The sequence below is a fragment of the Rhineura floridana genome, chromosome 7 (genome assembly GCF_030035675.1).
Source record: "Rhineura floridana isolate rRhiFlo1 chromosome 7, rRhiFlo1.hap2, whole genome shotgun sequence".
NCBI lineage: Eukaryota > Metazoa > Chordata > Lepidosauria > Squamata > Rhineuridae > Rhineura > Rhineura floridana.
The window spans coordinates 132,821,355-132,835,550 of NC_084486.1; the positions used below are offsets into that span (position 1 = coordinate 132,821,355).

Sequence of the window (14,196 nt, forward strand, 5' to 3'; positions counted from 1 at the left end):
TTTGTTTAAAGTCTGGCATAGAATAAAATTAATGTTATTTTTAAAAATGCAGGGCCAGGCTTGTGTCTCCAGCTGCCACTCTCTCCTGTGCTGGCCAAGAGTGAGAAGCAGTGGTGGTTAAGGAGACTGGAAAGCTAATTCCCTGTTTCTGGCGCCACAACAGAGGTTCAGACAAAATAGAGGAGCAAATGGAGAAGTGGGGGAGAGGGAAAAGGAAGAAGCAGAAAAGAGAAGAGCAGTTCGGCATTTTACTCCAGTATTGTTTCATCTGCACTGATTGCCTGTTTGTCTCTAGGCTTAATTCAAAATGCTGACTCTTTGTCTTTCAAGCTGTAAACAGTCTGGGGCCAGGATACCTTTAAGGACTTTCTTTTCCCCTAGATATGCCCGGATAAAAATTTGAGCTCCTGCTCCATTTTCCTCCCCCCGCCCCCAAATACATTTTGGCAGGTGGGTATGAGAGACGGGGCTTCTCCATCATGGTGCCATGGTTATCAAAGGCTGCATCTAGGTAGGCCCTCCTGGCCCCGTCATTCTTTAGCTTCCACTGTATGGTAAAGATCACGTCATTTTAGTGTCGGTGAGTTTGCTACTGATTTCTTTAAAAATTCTCTGTGCTTTTTTACTTTGGTTTTGAAATGTTACACTCTTAGTTAATTCTGTATTGCTTTTGTGGTGGCTTTAGCCTTCTTTTTTTGTGGATCTCTCTTATGGGACCAATATCTTTAAATAAATAAATAAACTTAAGAGGGGAGGGAGGAAACCTTATCTTCCTACCAAGCATCTTTGAACCCTATCTGTGAAATTTCCTTAATCCTGTCATTTTCATAAGCTACATACATTAATAAGAAATTTGATATTTCTACTACTTGGTCACTCTGAATTTTGTGTGTACCCAGTAGGCACACATGTGCCACAAGTTTAACTGGGACTAGGAACTTCACAGATTCTATTAACAATGCCCTGGGCTGTTGAAACTCAAGGGTGGCAAAATTATGATGCATAAAATTATGCATGGTGTGAAGAAAATGGATAGGGAGACGCTTTTCTCCCTCTCTTATGAAAACTTTGGGCCATCCAATGAAGCTGAATTCAGGACAGACAAAGTACTCCTTCAAACAATGCATTGTTAAACTATAAAATTCGCTCTCACAGGATGTAGTAATAGCCACTAGCTCAGATGGCTTTAAAAGAGGTTTAAACATGGAAGGCTATCAGTGTCTACTAGCCACAATGGCTATGTTCCATTTCCACAGTTGGAGACAATATTCTTCTGTATACCTCTTGCTGGAAATCACAAGTGGGGAGAGTGCTATTGCACTCATGTTCTGCTTGTGGGCATCCCATAGGCGTCAGGTTGGTCACAGCAAGAACAGAATGCTGGCCTAGATTGGCCTTTGGTCTCATCCAGCACCAACTTCAAAGCACGCCTGACTAAGCAGCCGCCATCACAGGCAGTGATGTGCCTGCTGTCCTGATTGGTGGCACGTTGGCAGCAACATTGATCCATCTCTGGAACAGGCTGGTTGAGGGAAATGCTTCCATCTTTTTGGGGAGGTAGGGTGGGGGGGTTATATAACCACTTAATTACATAAGAAGAAGATAACTGAGGAGAAGAATAGGACATACCACACTGGTGGCTTGATCAAATTTGTTTCCCCAGATGTAGATATAAGAAAGGACTGGGTTTGTTTTCATTGACTCCGAAAGGGCCACCAGTCCTTGTCCAGTTATGCTGTTGTTTGTCACTGACAACCTAGTAACCAGAAGGGTACAAGCAAAAAATCAAGGTCATTGAGCAGAGGGAGCCACACCAGCATTCATAAATAGCATGTAAACATCTTTATACACAAGCCACAAGCTGCACTATGTTCTCACCTAAATATGCCTTTAGCCTTGGCAGCTACCACCAGTCACAATGCTTACCCCAGTTCCTCTTGTTATGAGATTGGGAGTTCAGATAGATTATTTCATTGGATCCTCTTCAAGCCTGAAGTTGGGATATACAGGGAAGAAACCCACTGCTGGTTTCCTTTGTTAAGCTAGTTTGTGAGCTAATGGGTTTGTCCAGTGGTCACCATCAGCATATGTAAGAATGTAGCACAGAGAGATCCTGTTGCTATTGGAACTCTTTCTGGAGAGAGGCCCTCCTTCCCTCCCCTCCCCGCAACTCGGGAGCCAAAGAGAAGCTAGCCTTTTTAGTCTAGTGGGAGCTGAAAACAGAGAGGCTTGCTTGCTCTTTGTGTCCGAAGGGAGCCCAAAGCTACGGGCGATGGGGAGCAAGATCTGATGGACTGATAACACTGAGAACCCCTCCATCTTATGCTCAGGTTGTGAATGTGTGTAAATAAAAACCATATATCCTGTAAGATACCACAGTCTCCACTGACCTTTCCAAGGAAACCAAACCCTGGATAAGTGCAGGAACCCCTGGAAGTCTTGCACCGCTCAAAGATTGGGATGGCACCCAACACTCTCTTAACAGCCTCTTTCTTTCTCCTCACCAGCCAATCCCAGAGAGAGGAAGGAAGTCCTGTCCCTCATGACTGGAAACCCCATTCAACTCCCTCCCCTACTACGGGGTTCTGAGATTTGAAACAGATGCTCTCTGCCATTTTTAACCTTTCCTGGGTTACCAGGAGTCACAGTTAGGGCAGGCTGACATACATGTTACAATCCTTACAACAGGGACAAGGAACCTTTTTCATACCAAGGGCCATGTTCCCATCTGGGCAACCTTCCAGGTACCACAAACCAGTGGTGGGTGGGGCCACAGGCAAAAGTGGACAAAGCAATGTCAATTTTACCTTTGTATGGTAGGCTAACTTCTACACATACTCATATACACCTTCTTCCAGGCAACCAAGAAGCCTTATCAGAGTTGAAGGACACCAGCCAGGCAAAAACTCTCAAGGAGAGTATGGACTAGGGCTGGGGAAAAGGGGTGTGGCTGAGGAGGCAGTATGGCCTGGGGAGACTCCAGAGGACCAAATATTTGGCTCCTGGGCTTGAGGTTCCCCACCCTTGCTTTACATGGAGGCCATTTCAAACAAACTCCATGTAATGATCATGATGTGTGAATAATAGTCTTGCTGGGCAGAACATCTCTTGTGCCTCTGCTGAACATCCAGATGGCAGTGGCAAAGTAGCTCTCCACAAGGAGGGCTGGCACAGGTGGCAAACTTCTCTGCCCATCAGCCTATCATGTGGAATAACCACCACATGGAGGCCATTTCCAGTGGAGTCCATGCGGCAGCCCACACTCCCAGTACAATCATCCACATTTCTAAGACAGCCCCACACCACACATAGGGCCTGACGGCACAAGTGACTCAAGCACCTACTTGGGGTGGTAATACTTTCAGGGGAGTCACCGAAGTGGCAGGTGATCTGAAAGGTGCATCCCAGGAACCTTTGCAATGTCACAGAGGTTGCTGAAGTGAACCTCTTGGATTGCAAATGGCCTCCCCAATGATGTTGCTATCACCTCAGCAAATCCCTAGAGATGGGCCCACATGTCACTGTGGTGCTTACCACAGACATTTTGGTCTGTAGTATGAGCTGTTTTGTTTCTGATATTTCTGTGCTGCTGTATCCAAATACCTGTTCTTACAGTAATGTATTCTGGGAATTAAGAGTTCTGCATACTAACGCTTGAAGAGTCCGATTATGCGTAGTAAGTGCCTCAGTCAGATAGAAAGCACCATCATCTTCTATTCTGTTAAAATTAAGATCCAGGATTTCCAGGGTGTTGTTTAGTTTTAACAGCTTTCCCAAAAATTTGACACCATCCCGAGTAATTTTGTTGCTGAAAAGAGATGAGCATATACATTTCTTTTTCAACAGTAAGAACTTCTAGAGGATGAAGCAGACTCTATGCTACAAAAACATATGCCATAATAAGTGTGCTAGTCTTTACAATGCCGCCACAAGGTGAATTGTTGTTTTAACTGTGAAGGGGCATTTCTTTTTTTATTACATTTATCGGTCACCTCATAAAATAAATTCTCTGTAAATGTAAATGTTCTGCCTTCAAGTCGATTCCAACTTATGGCGACCCTATGAACAGGGTTTTCATGAGGCTGAGAGGCAGTGACTGGCCCAAGGTCACCCAGTGAGCTTCATGGCTATGTGGGGATTCGAACCCTGGTCTCCCAGGTTGTAGTCTAACACCTTAACCACTACGCCACACTGGCTCTCTAGGCATTGTATAAATAAAAAGCCCGTGTGGCAAAGTGGTTAGAGTGTAGGACTATGACCTAGGAGACCAGGGTTCAAATCCCTACGCAGCAATGAAGCTCACTGGGTACTTTTGGGCAGTCACTGCTTTTCAGCCTAATCTACTTCACAGGGTTGTTGTGAGGATAAAATGAAGAGGGGGAGAAACATGTATGCCACCTTGAGCTCCTTGGAGGAAAAGTGGGATATAAATGCAATAGAATAATTAAACACAACATAACAAAATAAATAACATAGCATAACAAAACAATAAAACCATACTACAATAAAGCCACAGTAAACTTAGGGTTGTAGTGCTACATAAACATTTCATCAGTATAAGGATTTCTACTTGCACAACAGAACATTCTCCCTTTCTCCTTGCCCCCTGAGTCTGTTCTAGGGGTTCCCTCAACCCTCTGAAGCAGATTTGGGGAGGGCGCAGAGCGCATGTGGGGGGAGGAGAGGGGGGAGTCCCATTCCACAAGCAGCAATCTTTGTGATCCTTGTGATGTGTTAATTGAATACTGCTGTTAGAGACAACCAGCACGAAAACCTAAATACAAACTTCTAAAATAAAACAGCCATCAAATACTACTAATCTTACCACAGGGACTTAAAACCAGATCTTAAGAACTTTCGAGAAAAATCTTAAACTGGCCCTGAAAAAAAAGCAATGTGGATGCCAGGTGGGCTTCTCTCTTTCTTGTGGCCACCTTCCCAGCTTCAGATTGAGGGGGCATATTGAGAAGCACTTCTGCAGATGACCTTAAGGTACAGGTAGATACATACAGTATGAGAGAATATGGTATGTTGTGCTGAGGCCCAAAGCGGCGTAGGGCATTATATATCAAAGACACCTGGAAATGAGTTGGAAGTCAGCACAGGTGAGAAAAGGACTGACATGATATGCGCATTGTCAATTAAATTATTAATTGTCAATTGACACACAGGGAACACTTTTGGGCACTGTAGAAGAATTCCTGATAAGTAGAAAAACAATATACTTTACAAGGTCATGTAGTTTCTTAAGAGCTGGGGTAATTGAATAACTTGGAGTGTGAGCTGACTAGTTCTCCCAGTTCAAATCTTGCTTGTGCTATGAACACATAAGGTGGCCTTAGACAATCCACTATTATCTCAGCATCACCCTACCCCCTCTATTTTGCAAAATGGGGATAATAATCTTAGTCCACCTTATAGGTCTGTTGCAAGAACTATTGGGATAATTTATGTGAAGCACTTTGCATGTTTAAACTGTATGATATTAATGGTTAAGTATTATTATTATTAAATGTATATATATTTTTATCAGGCACAGTTGTTCAAAACTAACAATCAAAATTTGATCTCAGCATATTTGAAGGAGTAGGTCTCAACTGCATCTGTTTTTATATAGTGTATTTTGTACGAACAGCAAAAATACTATCTGTATAACTCAAGCCTGTCTTACCAGCTGAGGTCAAGGTATCGCAAGGTGGTGTTTTCATATAAAGCATCACACAGATGTTCAACACCAAAGTTCTTCATTTCGTGTTTACACAAATGCAGTTCAACGAGAACGGAGTTCGTTTTCAACATGAGGGCAATGTGGACTGTGGTCTCTTCCTAAAGTGCCATATTATTAAATTACAACAATTTGTACAAAACATGTTTTAGAGGCAATGAGGATGCATACCTTCACCCCCACACATAACAAGTTCTATAGTGGACAAATGCAGATGTAATGCAAATTTTCACTTGCTTTACTGGACAGGGCAGGTATGTTTCATTCATCAAATTCTACTGTGTGAACTGGTCTGCATGTAATGTTAAGCCAAACCATGGTTTGGCATGAACACACAACTTTGAGGGTTCCCATGCAGGAGATTGTGGCTGTTGCGCTCCTCCCTCAGTCCTCCTGCTCTGACCTAAGCCATGGTTTGGCTTAGTGTTTCATCAAAACCAGGGCTTGTGGTTTGTCTTGCTCTAGAGCAGCCTTTCCCAACTAGTGGGCCACCAGATGTTGTTGGACCACAACTCCCACCAGCCTCAGCCAGCATTGCCAATGGTCAGGAAAGATGGGAATTGTGGTCCAACAACATCTGGTGGCCCACTAGTTGGGAAAGGCTGCTCTAGACAAACCAAACGCTGTAAACTGAAGAACAAACCTTGGTTACAGCTCATGGTTGGTCTGGAGTGAGACAAACCATGAACTCAGGTTTGGACGACACTGTTGCGCTGTGTGTAATTTGTGTGCTTAATTTCATTTAAAGCAACACCACAGCAGCAGAGTAACAGCAGATGTTGAAATGCAAGTGTGCCAGCGTGTGCGTGCGTTTACCTAAGAAAACAGGCTTTTACCCTGCATCAGCATCACTGAGACTTGAGACTTAGAAAAATAAGAAAAGCTACTTTATTTATAGAAATACATAGTAGATAGAAAAGCAAACCTAGTTCTAACTAACTAACTAAGTTGGAGGCATAACACTCAGGTGCGGGAGTTAGCCCCATGCTTGAGCAGAGACAAAGAGATATCTCCTCTCTCCTGGACAGCCGGAGAAGAAAGGAAGGAAAGGGCAGAAGGAGAAGGGCAGGTAAGCTTCCCTAAAGACATCACAGTCTAGCAACAGAAGGAAGTCAGTCAGAGCATCACAGGTAAAGGTAAACAAGCCTATCCATCTGGAGGACCCTAGCCCTATCTTCCTTCTGGAGCTTAAACAAAAGAACAAAACAGGAGTTGCTCTTGCCCCACTTCCAACAGACACGATAAGCCAAATTATGGCTTAGTTCAAAGTAGCACAGCATCAGCAAAGCAGCCCCTATCTCCTTTCCAGGAGCCCACATATTCATGCATTTCTGCTAAGCGATAGTCTGACATAGTGTTACATGCAAACCAGCTCTGTATCTAACGCATTATCTACAATATGAAGGGGTGGTGTTTTTTTTCGCCCTGTCTGTTTAAATGCCATTCTGCCTGACTCTGGAGCTCTAACATACATACATACCTTCAGCCTACAGGGAGATTTCCTTTCTGCCATTTACCTTAGAGCAGGGATGGGCAGATTTCAGGCTCCAAGATCCACCCACTGGAGCCAAGGGGGCAGACATACACTCCAAACTAAAGGAGGGTAAAGGATACATCTGAGCCTATGCTCAGCCCAGGAATTTGTTTTCAATTCTAGAACTGAACGCTCAGCCTTCTCACAAAAAAAAATCTATTCCTGGTTCTTTCCACTCCCATCCTGCCAAGTTTTCTTCATTTCAACAGCCAGAGAGAAAGAGAGACTTTTAGTTACTGCTGTTGTTAAAACAGTTGGAAACCTAAACCCAAGTATCTATCAGTAGAGTCCAATCTATCTATTTCCCACTCCTACTTTAGAGGATAGATGAAAAGCAAGCAGCGACATTAATGGGACTGAGAAAGATGGAGAGCCAGTAGAGAGAGTATTAACTCATACTCTTCTGTTCATAATCAATATTTTTTTACTTTCTTCCTAGGCTCTTTTTTGATGCTGCATTTCTGGCTTCTGTGTCTCCATTTAGAAGGAAACTATCCATGATGTTGCTTACCTCTTCGCTGTAGAGTATTGGCCGGTTTAGATTTATGGCTTTGATCGATTCGTTGTGATTCATAACAGTTGCTAATGCTATTAGACTCTGTGTGCCCTGGAAATAATGACAAAAGACACAATCCAGAGAAAGCCAGGTGCACACAGCTTCCACCGAGTCTACCACCCCGTCTATGAAAATGGAAATGGACTGCCTTCAAGTCGATCCCTACTTATGGTGACCCTATGAATAGGGTTTTCACGGTAAGAGGTATTCAGAGATGGTTTACCATTTCCTATCTATAGTTGATCTTTTACCCCTTCCAAAACTACAGTTCCCAGAGCTTCTTGGCTATGCAAGTCATGGCTGTTAGTCTGAGGCAGGTTTACAATTTTGTGCGTGTAGGCATGTCCTAAAAGGGGAATTTTTGCTTTGACTTTACTCACCAGATCACAGTCTCCAAAATCTAACTTCTGTAATGTGTTGTTAATCTGCATCATCGCCGCAAAATACATTCCTCCCTTGTTGTCAATCTTGTTGCCGGTCATTCTTAGGTGCAGAAGAGTATCATTCCTCTAGTCATGAAAAGTCAATTATTTCCTTGCAGATTAGTCTAATCTAAACTCAAAAAATAAGGACTCTCCTAGAATTCCATTGATCGCAAGGAAAAATAATAACTTGCTACAGCTGTAATCCTGTTACATGCTTAAGGGATCGTATTCATTGGGGGCGGGGGAATTACTGGGAGGGAACCCATGGCTCACCTAGCCAAGCCCCATTTCCTAAAACAGCACAGCCAATACCCAAAGCAGTGCTTTCCGTGGTGCTTCTAAATAAATATTCTTTGGATTCTAGCTTTCAGCATTGAACTGAGCAATCTAGTTCCACAAGATGATTTCTGAGTTCCAAAGTATTTTGCTTCAAAGTGGAGGCAGATGTGGCTAGCGTCCCTTCCCATTGGGTTGATCAATACTTACATGCAGTGCTTTAGCTATGAATTCTGCTCCAATGGTACCAATGTCATTAAACATCAGGTTGAGGTAAAGCAGGGTATGATTATCCTAGAATACAAGGAAATTCAGCATGTTGTTAAAGTGTGGGTTCCACAGGACCGTTACACCCGTGATCCACCCCATTCTATCCAAAGCCTTGTCATCTGGAAACTACACAGCCCTTTCTTTCCTTAGTGGATGCACGCAAGGTTCTGATCAGCAGGATGGCAGCCAGGATATTTTGCGGGATGCCTGTGAGCTTTAGAACTCTGCAAGAGCTTCAAAGCCAGACTAGACAAGATGTCAATCATGTAATTATCAATGCTGTGATCGGCTTTTTAAGTCAGTTGCAGGTGTTGGAGCCCTGACCTTGACTAGGACCCTGGCTTGGGGGGCTCATAAAATAAAGGGCTGCATTCTTGATTAGGACCCTGGCATCGGGAAGAAGGGGCTTTAACCCTTTGTGCACCTGCAGTTTGTTTTGGGGGGAAAGCTTCCAATTTTCTCCTTGGTCAAGATCACTTCCAGCATCAGAGCCGGGCTGGAATAAAAGTGTTTCAAGCAATGGAGAACAGCAAGGTAAGGAAGGTGAGGGGGATGGCTTCACTCCCATCACCTATGTGCTCCATTGTTATGCGTTGAGACAGAAATATTTATTACAGTGATGAACAGAACACAGATATTAAGTTTTAAAGCAAAGTATTTTGGCTTGTGCCTTCTGCAATTCGCATCAGAGCACCTGAAGAAGAAGCCAAAACACATTGTTAAGTCACTGTACTAAATATATGGTTTCAGTGATTAACTGTATCCTTCCAGAAACCAGAGCCAACTTGCCTGGAGTGCTATTTGCTGTTTTAAAAGTTGTGCGTGTGTCATATATACCTGCCAAATCCAGTCTCACAGCTATAAGATAATAGGACTGGAGGGGATCCCAAGAGGACATCAAGCCCAATCCCAATCCTCTTTCTTTCTCTTTTTTTCATTGGAGTTGGGCTGTATGTCCTCTCTCCAATTCTGTAATTTTGTAGCTTTGAGGCTACATTCTACAGAAAGAGAGACTGCTAAAAGTTGCCCAACCAGTTTCTTTGTTAAGTAAATTACCCTGGCTAGTCTTTTATGTATCTCTTTGTATAACAAAACAATTGGCCAAGTACAGATGACTGGTTACCACAGGAACTACTAGCTGAAGTTACTAGCGGAAGGGGAGGCATACCTCCCTCCCCCAACTGAAGCTGATGTCATCAAGGTCTGTGAAGGAGAACAAAGAACTGACAGTCTTGAACTGGGCTGAGAGGAGCCATAGAGGCTTTTCTCGCTCTCTGGGATGGATCCAGTGCTATGGCACTGGGAAGCCCTTTAGAAACCTAATGGGCGACCTGTACCTGTTGGAGTGTTAATGCTCTAAGCCCTTTCATCGTATACTCAGCCTGTATTATATGTGTAAATAAACCTTATCACAGAAAGCACCAGCCTCCAGTGACCTTCATTCCAAGGAAACCAAACCCAAGGCAGGCACATTTTTGCTTGTATTTTGAATTTGTGTGTATCCTTTGCAGAGCTTGGAAAAGTTACTTTGTTGAACTACAACTCCCATCAGCCCCAGCCAGCATGGCCACTGGATTGGGCTGATGGGAGTTGTAGTTCAAAAAAGTAACATTTCCAAGCTCTGATCCTTTGTGCGCTGCCTTTGCCCAAAAGGCAGCATAGCAATAACTATAGCATAACATAACACTGGGAATCCCTGAAAGCTCTCTCTGCTCAGAGACGGAGATGCATGTAACCATATAGTCCATATATGATCACTGGGGTGACTATGTCCAACAAGGGATGCTGCACCTCGTAAGGGAGAAAGTTATACCTGTAAATCTTGTGCCTTTCTTAAAGGAACAGCTTTGTGGTCTTGTCACTTTTGGAAGAGGGCCACCTTAACAATCACAGCTACAGAATTCATCAGTATTATACATCATCATCATCATCAATTACCTGCCCTTCACCCAAAGGTCCCAGGGTGGGTTACAACCGTGTTAAAAGACGACATAAAAGAACAATTTAAAAACAACCTAAAAATCATTTGGTCCTAACAAGAAGTACCTGGAGGAAAGCTGCAATGTGTACTGCGCCTGCATCACTTAACAGGTTATATCTCAGGTCCAGTCCTGAAAGAGCCGAGGAGTACAGAAATGAGCACACTGCATTTTAGCTGCACTGAATCTTTTTTAGCCCAGTCCTTTCATTTTAGCCACCAAATTCTGTGCCCCTTTCCGCTCTTCTAATAAGATTTCCGTAACATGATACTTAAGGTGCTTCCAGATGACCTGTTTATTGAGCTCGTCCTAATTTGTTTGTGGGGAGATTAGAAGATGTCAGTTATTTTTTGAGCATTCATTCTGATTTATTTGTGAGGAGGTGTTTTGCCAACAGGCAAGATAATTCAAGAGATTCCAGAGGCAATGAGCCCTCAAATGGAAAAAAAAGACAATGCTTTAATTGAAAGATTTAGTGTTTTATTACAGATAAGGTACTTAAACAGATAAAAGCAGCTCTTGAGCACAGTTGTTATTTTACGTCTCTTTTCTGTTGTCCGGGAGCCCCACATAAGAACGGAGAGATCTCAGTTGGCCACCTGCTTACACAGCACTGCAACAATGATCTGTGTTGAAGCCCCTTGAGCAGAAGTTAGGGACCCTTATTTATACCCAAAAGAGCCCCTGGACTTGGGTGCAGGCTTGCACCTGTGACTTTAACTAGCTATACCTGTGGGGATTTTTTTTTTATTTGAGTCTCACACTTCTGCCTTTGTTTATCAGTTTTGTTGGTCAGTGTCCTTGCTTTGTAGCAGCCTGAGTCATTGCAGCTGCCTTTGAAGGCCAAGTTAGCAATGTATGTGAAAACATCCTTCCTAATGATCTGTTGGCATCCACTATCTATTTTTGCCAATTAAGAACCTCTCTTACCTCATCTGTGTTAAATAAACAAAGCTTCTCTGACTTATGTACTATTGTATTCTACATAGGCTGGGTGAGAAAGCATGCCCAAGGCCTACCTGGGCCCAAGGCCTACCTGGCTGGGATGCAGGGGTGTGGGACAGGGGAATTGAGCATGCCATCCTACACTTCCTCCTTACAGCGAGATGTCTTGCGGTCATTTTCCCGTACAGGAGGTTAGATGACATTGTGTCAAGCAAGAGCTACCCCACACTGTCCAGTCCATTTCCCCATCGCTTTCCTGATCACCAGAATTCCAATCTTTTGGGGAAGTGGGTTTGTTCTGCAAGACCTCCATACCAACTGTAATTGCAAGACCTGAATGTGACTGAATGCCACCCAAAAATACTGACAGTCTAGAAGTGCCTTGCAAGTGGCTCTTGTTTCATTTTGATTTCTAATGTGAATGTAAAACCTAGCCGGAATTCATTTCCATTACAAATGACCTTCTTTTTCTTTCACGAATACAACCATTATACACATGAGGTCTGAACTGGCAGCTGTGAAAAAGGCAAATTCCATGCTAGGGATAATTAGGAAAGGTATTGAAAATAAAACAGCCAATATCATAATGCCGTTGTATATTTTTATTTTATTATTTTATTTATTAAACTTGTATACCGCCCCATAGACGAAGCTCTCTGGGTGGTTTACAGTAACTAAAAACAAATATAATTTAAAATAGATCTTTTAAAAAACAATTTAAAGCACAATTAAAAAATTTAAAACAATAGAGAACACATACTAAAATGCCTGGGAGAAGAGGAAAGCCTTGACCTGGTGCTGAAAAGATAACAGTGTTGGCACCAGGCACACCTCGTCAAAAAGATCATTCCATAATTTGGGGGCCACCATTGAGAAGGCCCTCTCCCTTGTTGCCATTCTCCGAGCTTCCCTCGGAGCAGGCACCCAGAGGAGGGCCTTTGATCTTGAACGAAGTGTACGGGTGGGTTCGTATCGGGAGAGGCGTTCCATCAGGTATTGTGGTCCTAAGCCATGTAAGGCTTTATAGGTCAATACCAGCACCTTGAATCAAGCTTGGAAACATAAAGGCAGCCAGTGCAAGCGGGCCAGAATCGGTTTTATATGTTCGGACCGTCTGGTCCCTGTTACCAATCTGGCCGCTGCATTTTGCACAAGCTGCAGTTTCCGAACCGTCTTCAAAGGCAGCCCCACGTAGAGTGCATTGCAGTAATCTAATTTAGAGGTTACCAGAGCATGGACAACTGAAGCCAGGTTGTCCCTGTCCAGATAGGGATGTAGTTGGGCCACCAACTGAAGTTGGTAGAAGGTACTCCATGCCACTGAGGCTACCTGAGCCTCAAGTGACAGAGATGATTCTAGGAAAACCCCCAAACTACGAACCTGCTCCTTCAGGGGGAGTGCAACCCCATCCAGGACAGGTTAGACATCCACCATCCGGTCAGAAAGACCACCCACTAGCAGCATCTCAGTCTTGTCTGGATTGAGCCTCAGTTTATTAGCCCTCATCCAGTCCATTGTCGCAGTCAGGCACTGGTTCAGCACATTGACAGCCTCACCTGAAGAAGATGAAAAGGAGAAATTGAGCTGTGTGTCATCAGCATACTGATGGCAACGCACTCCAAAGCTCCGGATGACCGCACCCAACGGTTTCATGTAGATGATGAACAGCATGGGGGACAGAACTGACCCCTGCGGAACCCCATACTGGAGAGTTCAGGGTGCCGAGCAATGTTCCCCAAGCACCACTTTCTGGAGGCGACCTGCCAAGTAGGAGCAGAACCACTGCAATGCAGTCCCTCCCATTCCCAACTCAGCCAGTCTCCCCAGAAGGATACCATGGTCGATGGTATCGAAAGCCGCTGAGAGATCAAGGAGAATCAACAGAGTCACACTCTCCCTGTCTCTCTCCCGACAAAGGGAAACGAAGGCTGTTTCTGTGCCAAAACCAGGCCTGAAACCCGACTGAAATGGATCCAGATAATCGGTCTCATCCAAGAGTGTCTGGAGCTGGCCTGCAACCACTTGTTCAAGGACCTTGCCCAGGAATGGAACATTTGCTACCAGCTTATAGTTATTAAGATTTTCTGGGTCCAGGGAGGGTTTCTTCAGGAGTGGTGTCACTACTGCCTCTTTCAGGCCACCAGGGAGCACCCCCTCTCGCAGAGAGGCATTAATCACCTCCCTGGCCCAGCCAGCTGTTCCATCCCTGCTAGCTTTTATTAGCCAAGAAGGGCAAGGATCCAGCACAGAAGTGGTTGCACGAACCTGTCCAAGCACCTTGTCAACGTCCTCAAGCTGCACCAACTGAAACTCATCTAAGAAATCGGGACAAAGCTGTGCTCTGGATACCTCGCTTGATTCACCTGCTATAACACTGGAGTCTAAGTCCTGGTGGATGCTAAAGATTTTATCCTGGAAGTGCCTAGCAAATTCATTACAGCGGGCCTCAGATGGTTCTACCATGTCCCTGGGGCCAGGGTATAAAT

The 14,196-nt window shown here is 44.1% G+C and overlaps 1 protein-coding gene across 2 annotated transcripts in view; it reads right to left on the bottom strand.

The window, feature by feature from the left end:
• LRRC34 (leucine rich repeat containing 34) overlaps positions 1-14,196 on the bottom strand; it is a 29,108-nt gene that overhangs the window by 2,393 nt on the left and 12,519 nt on the right. Inside the window, exons 4-10 of one of the 2 annotated variants that reach the window (XM_061634500.1) lie at positions 10,833-10,897; positions 8,727-8,810; positions 8,196-8,324; positions 7,771-7,866; positions 5,672-5,826; positions 3,653-3,808; positions 1,630-1,756 (exon numbers count right to left, since the gene is read on the bottom strand). In XM_061634500.1, the coding sequence (XP_061490484.1) occupies positions 1,630-1,756; positions 3,653-3,808; positions 5,672-5,826; positions 7,771-7,866; positions 8,196-8,324; positions 8,727-8,810; positions 10,833-10,897 (812 nt within the window). Of the gene's footprint in view, positions 1-1,629; positions 1,757-3,648; positions 3,809-5,671; positions 5,827-7,770; positions 7,867-8,195; positions 8,325-8,726; positions 8,811-10,832; positions 10,898-14,196 lie in introns of both variants that reach the window. The other variant, XM_061634501.1, reaches the window with a different exon arrangement.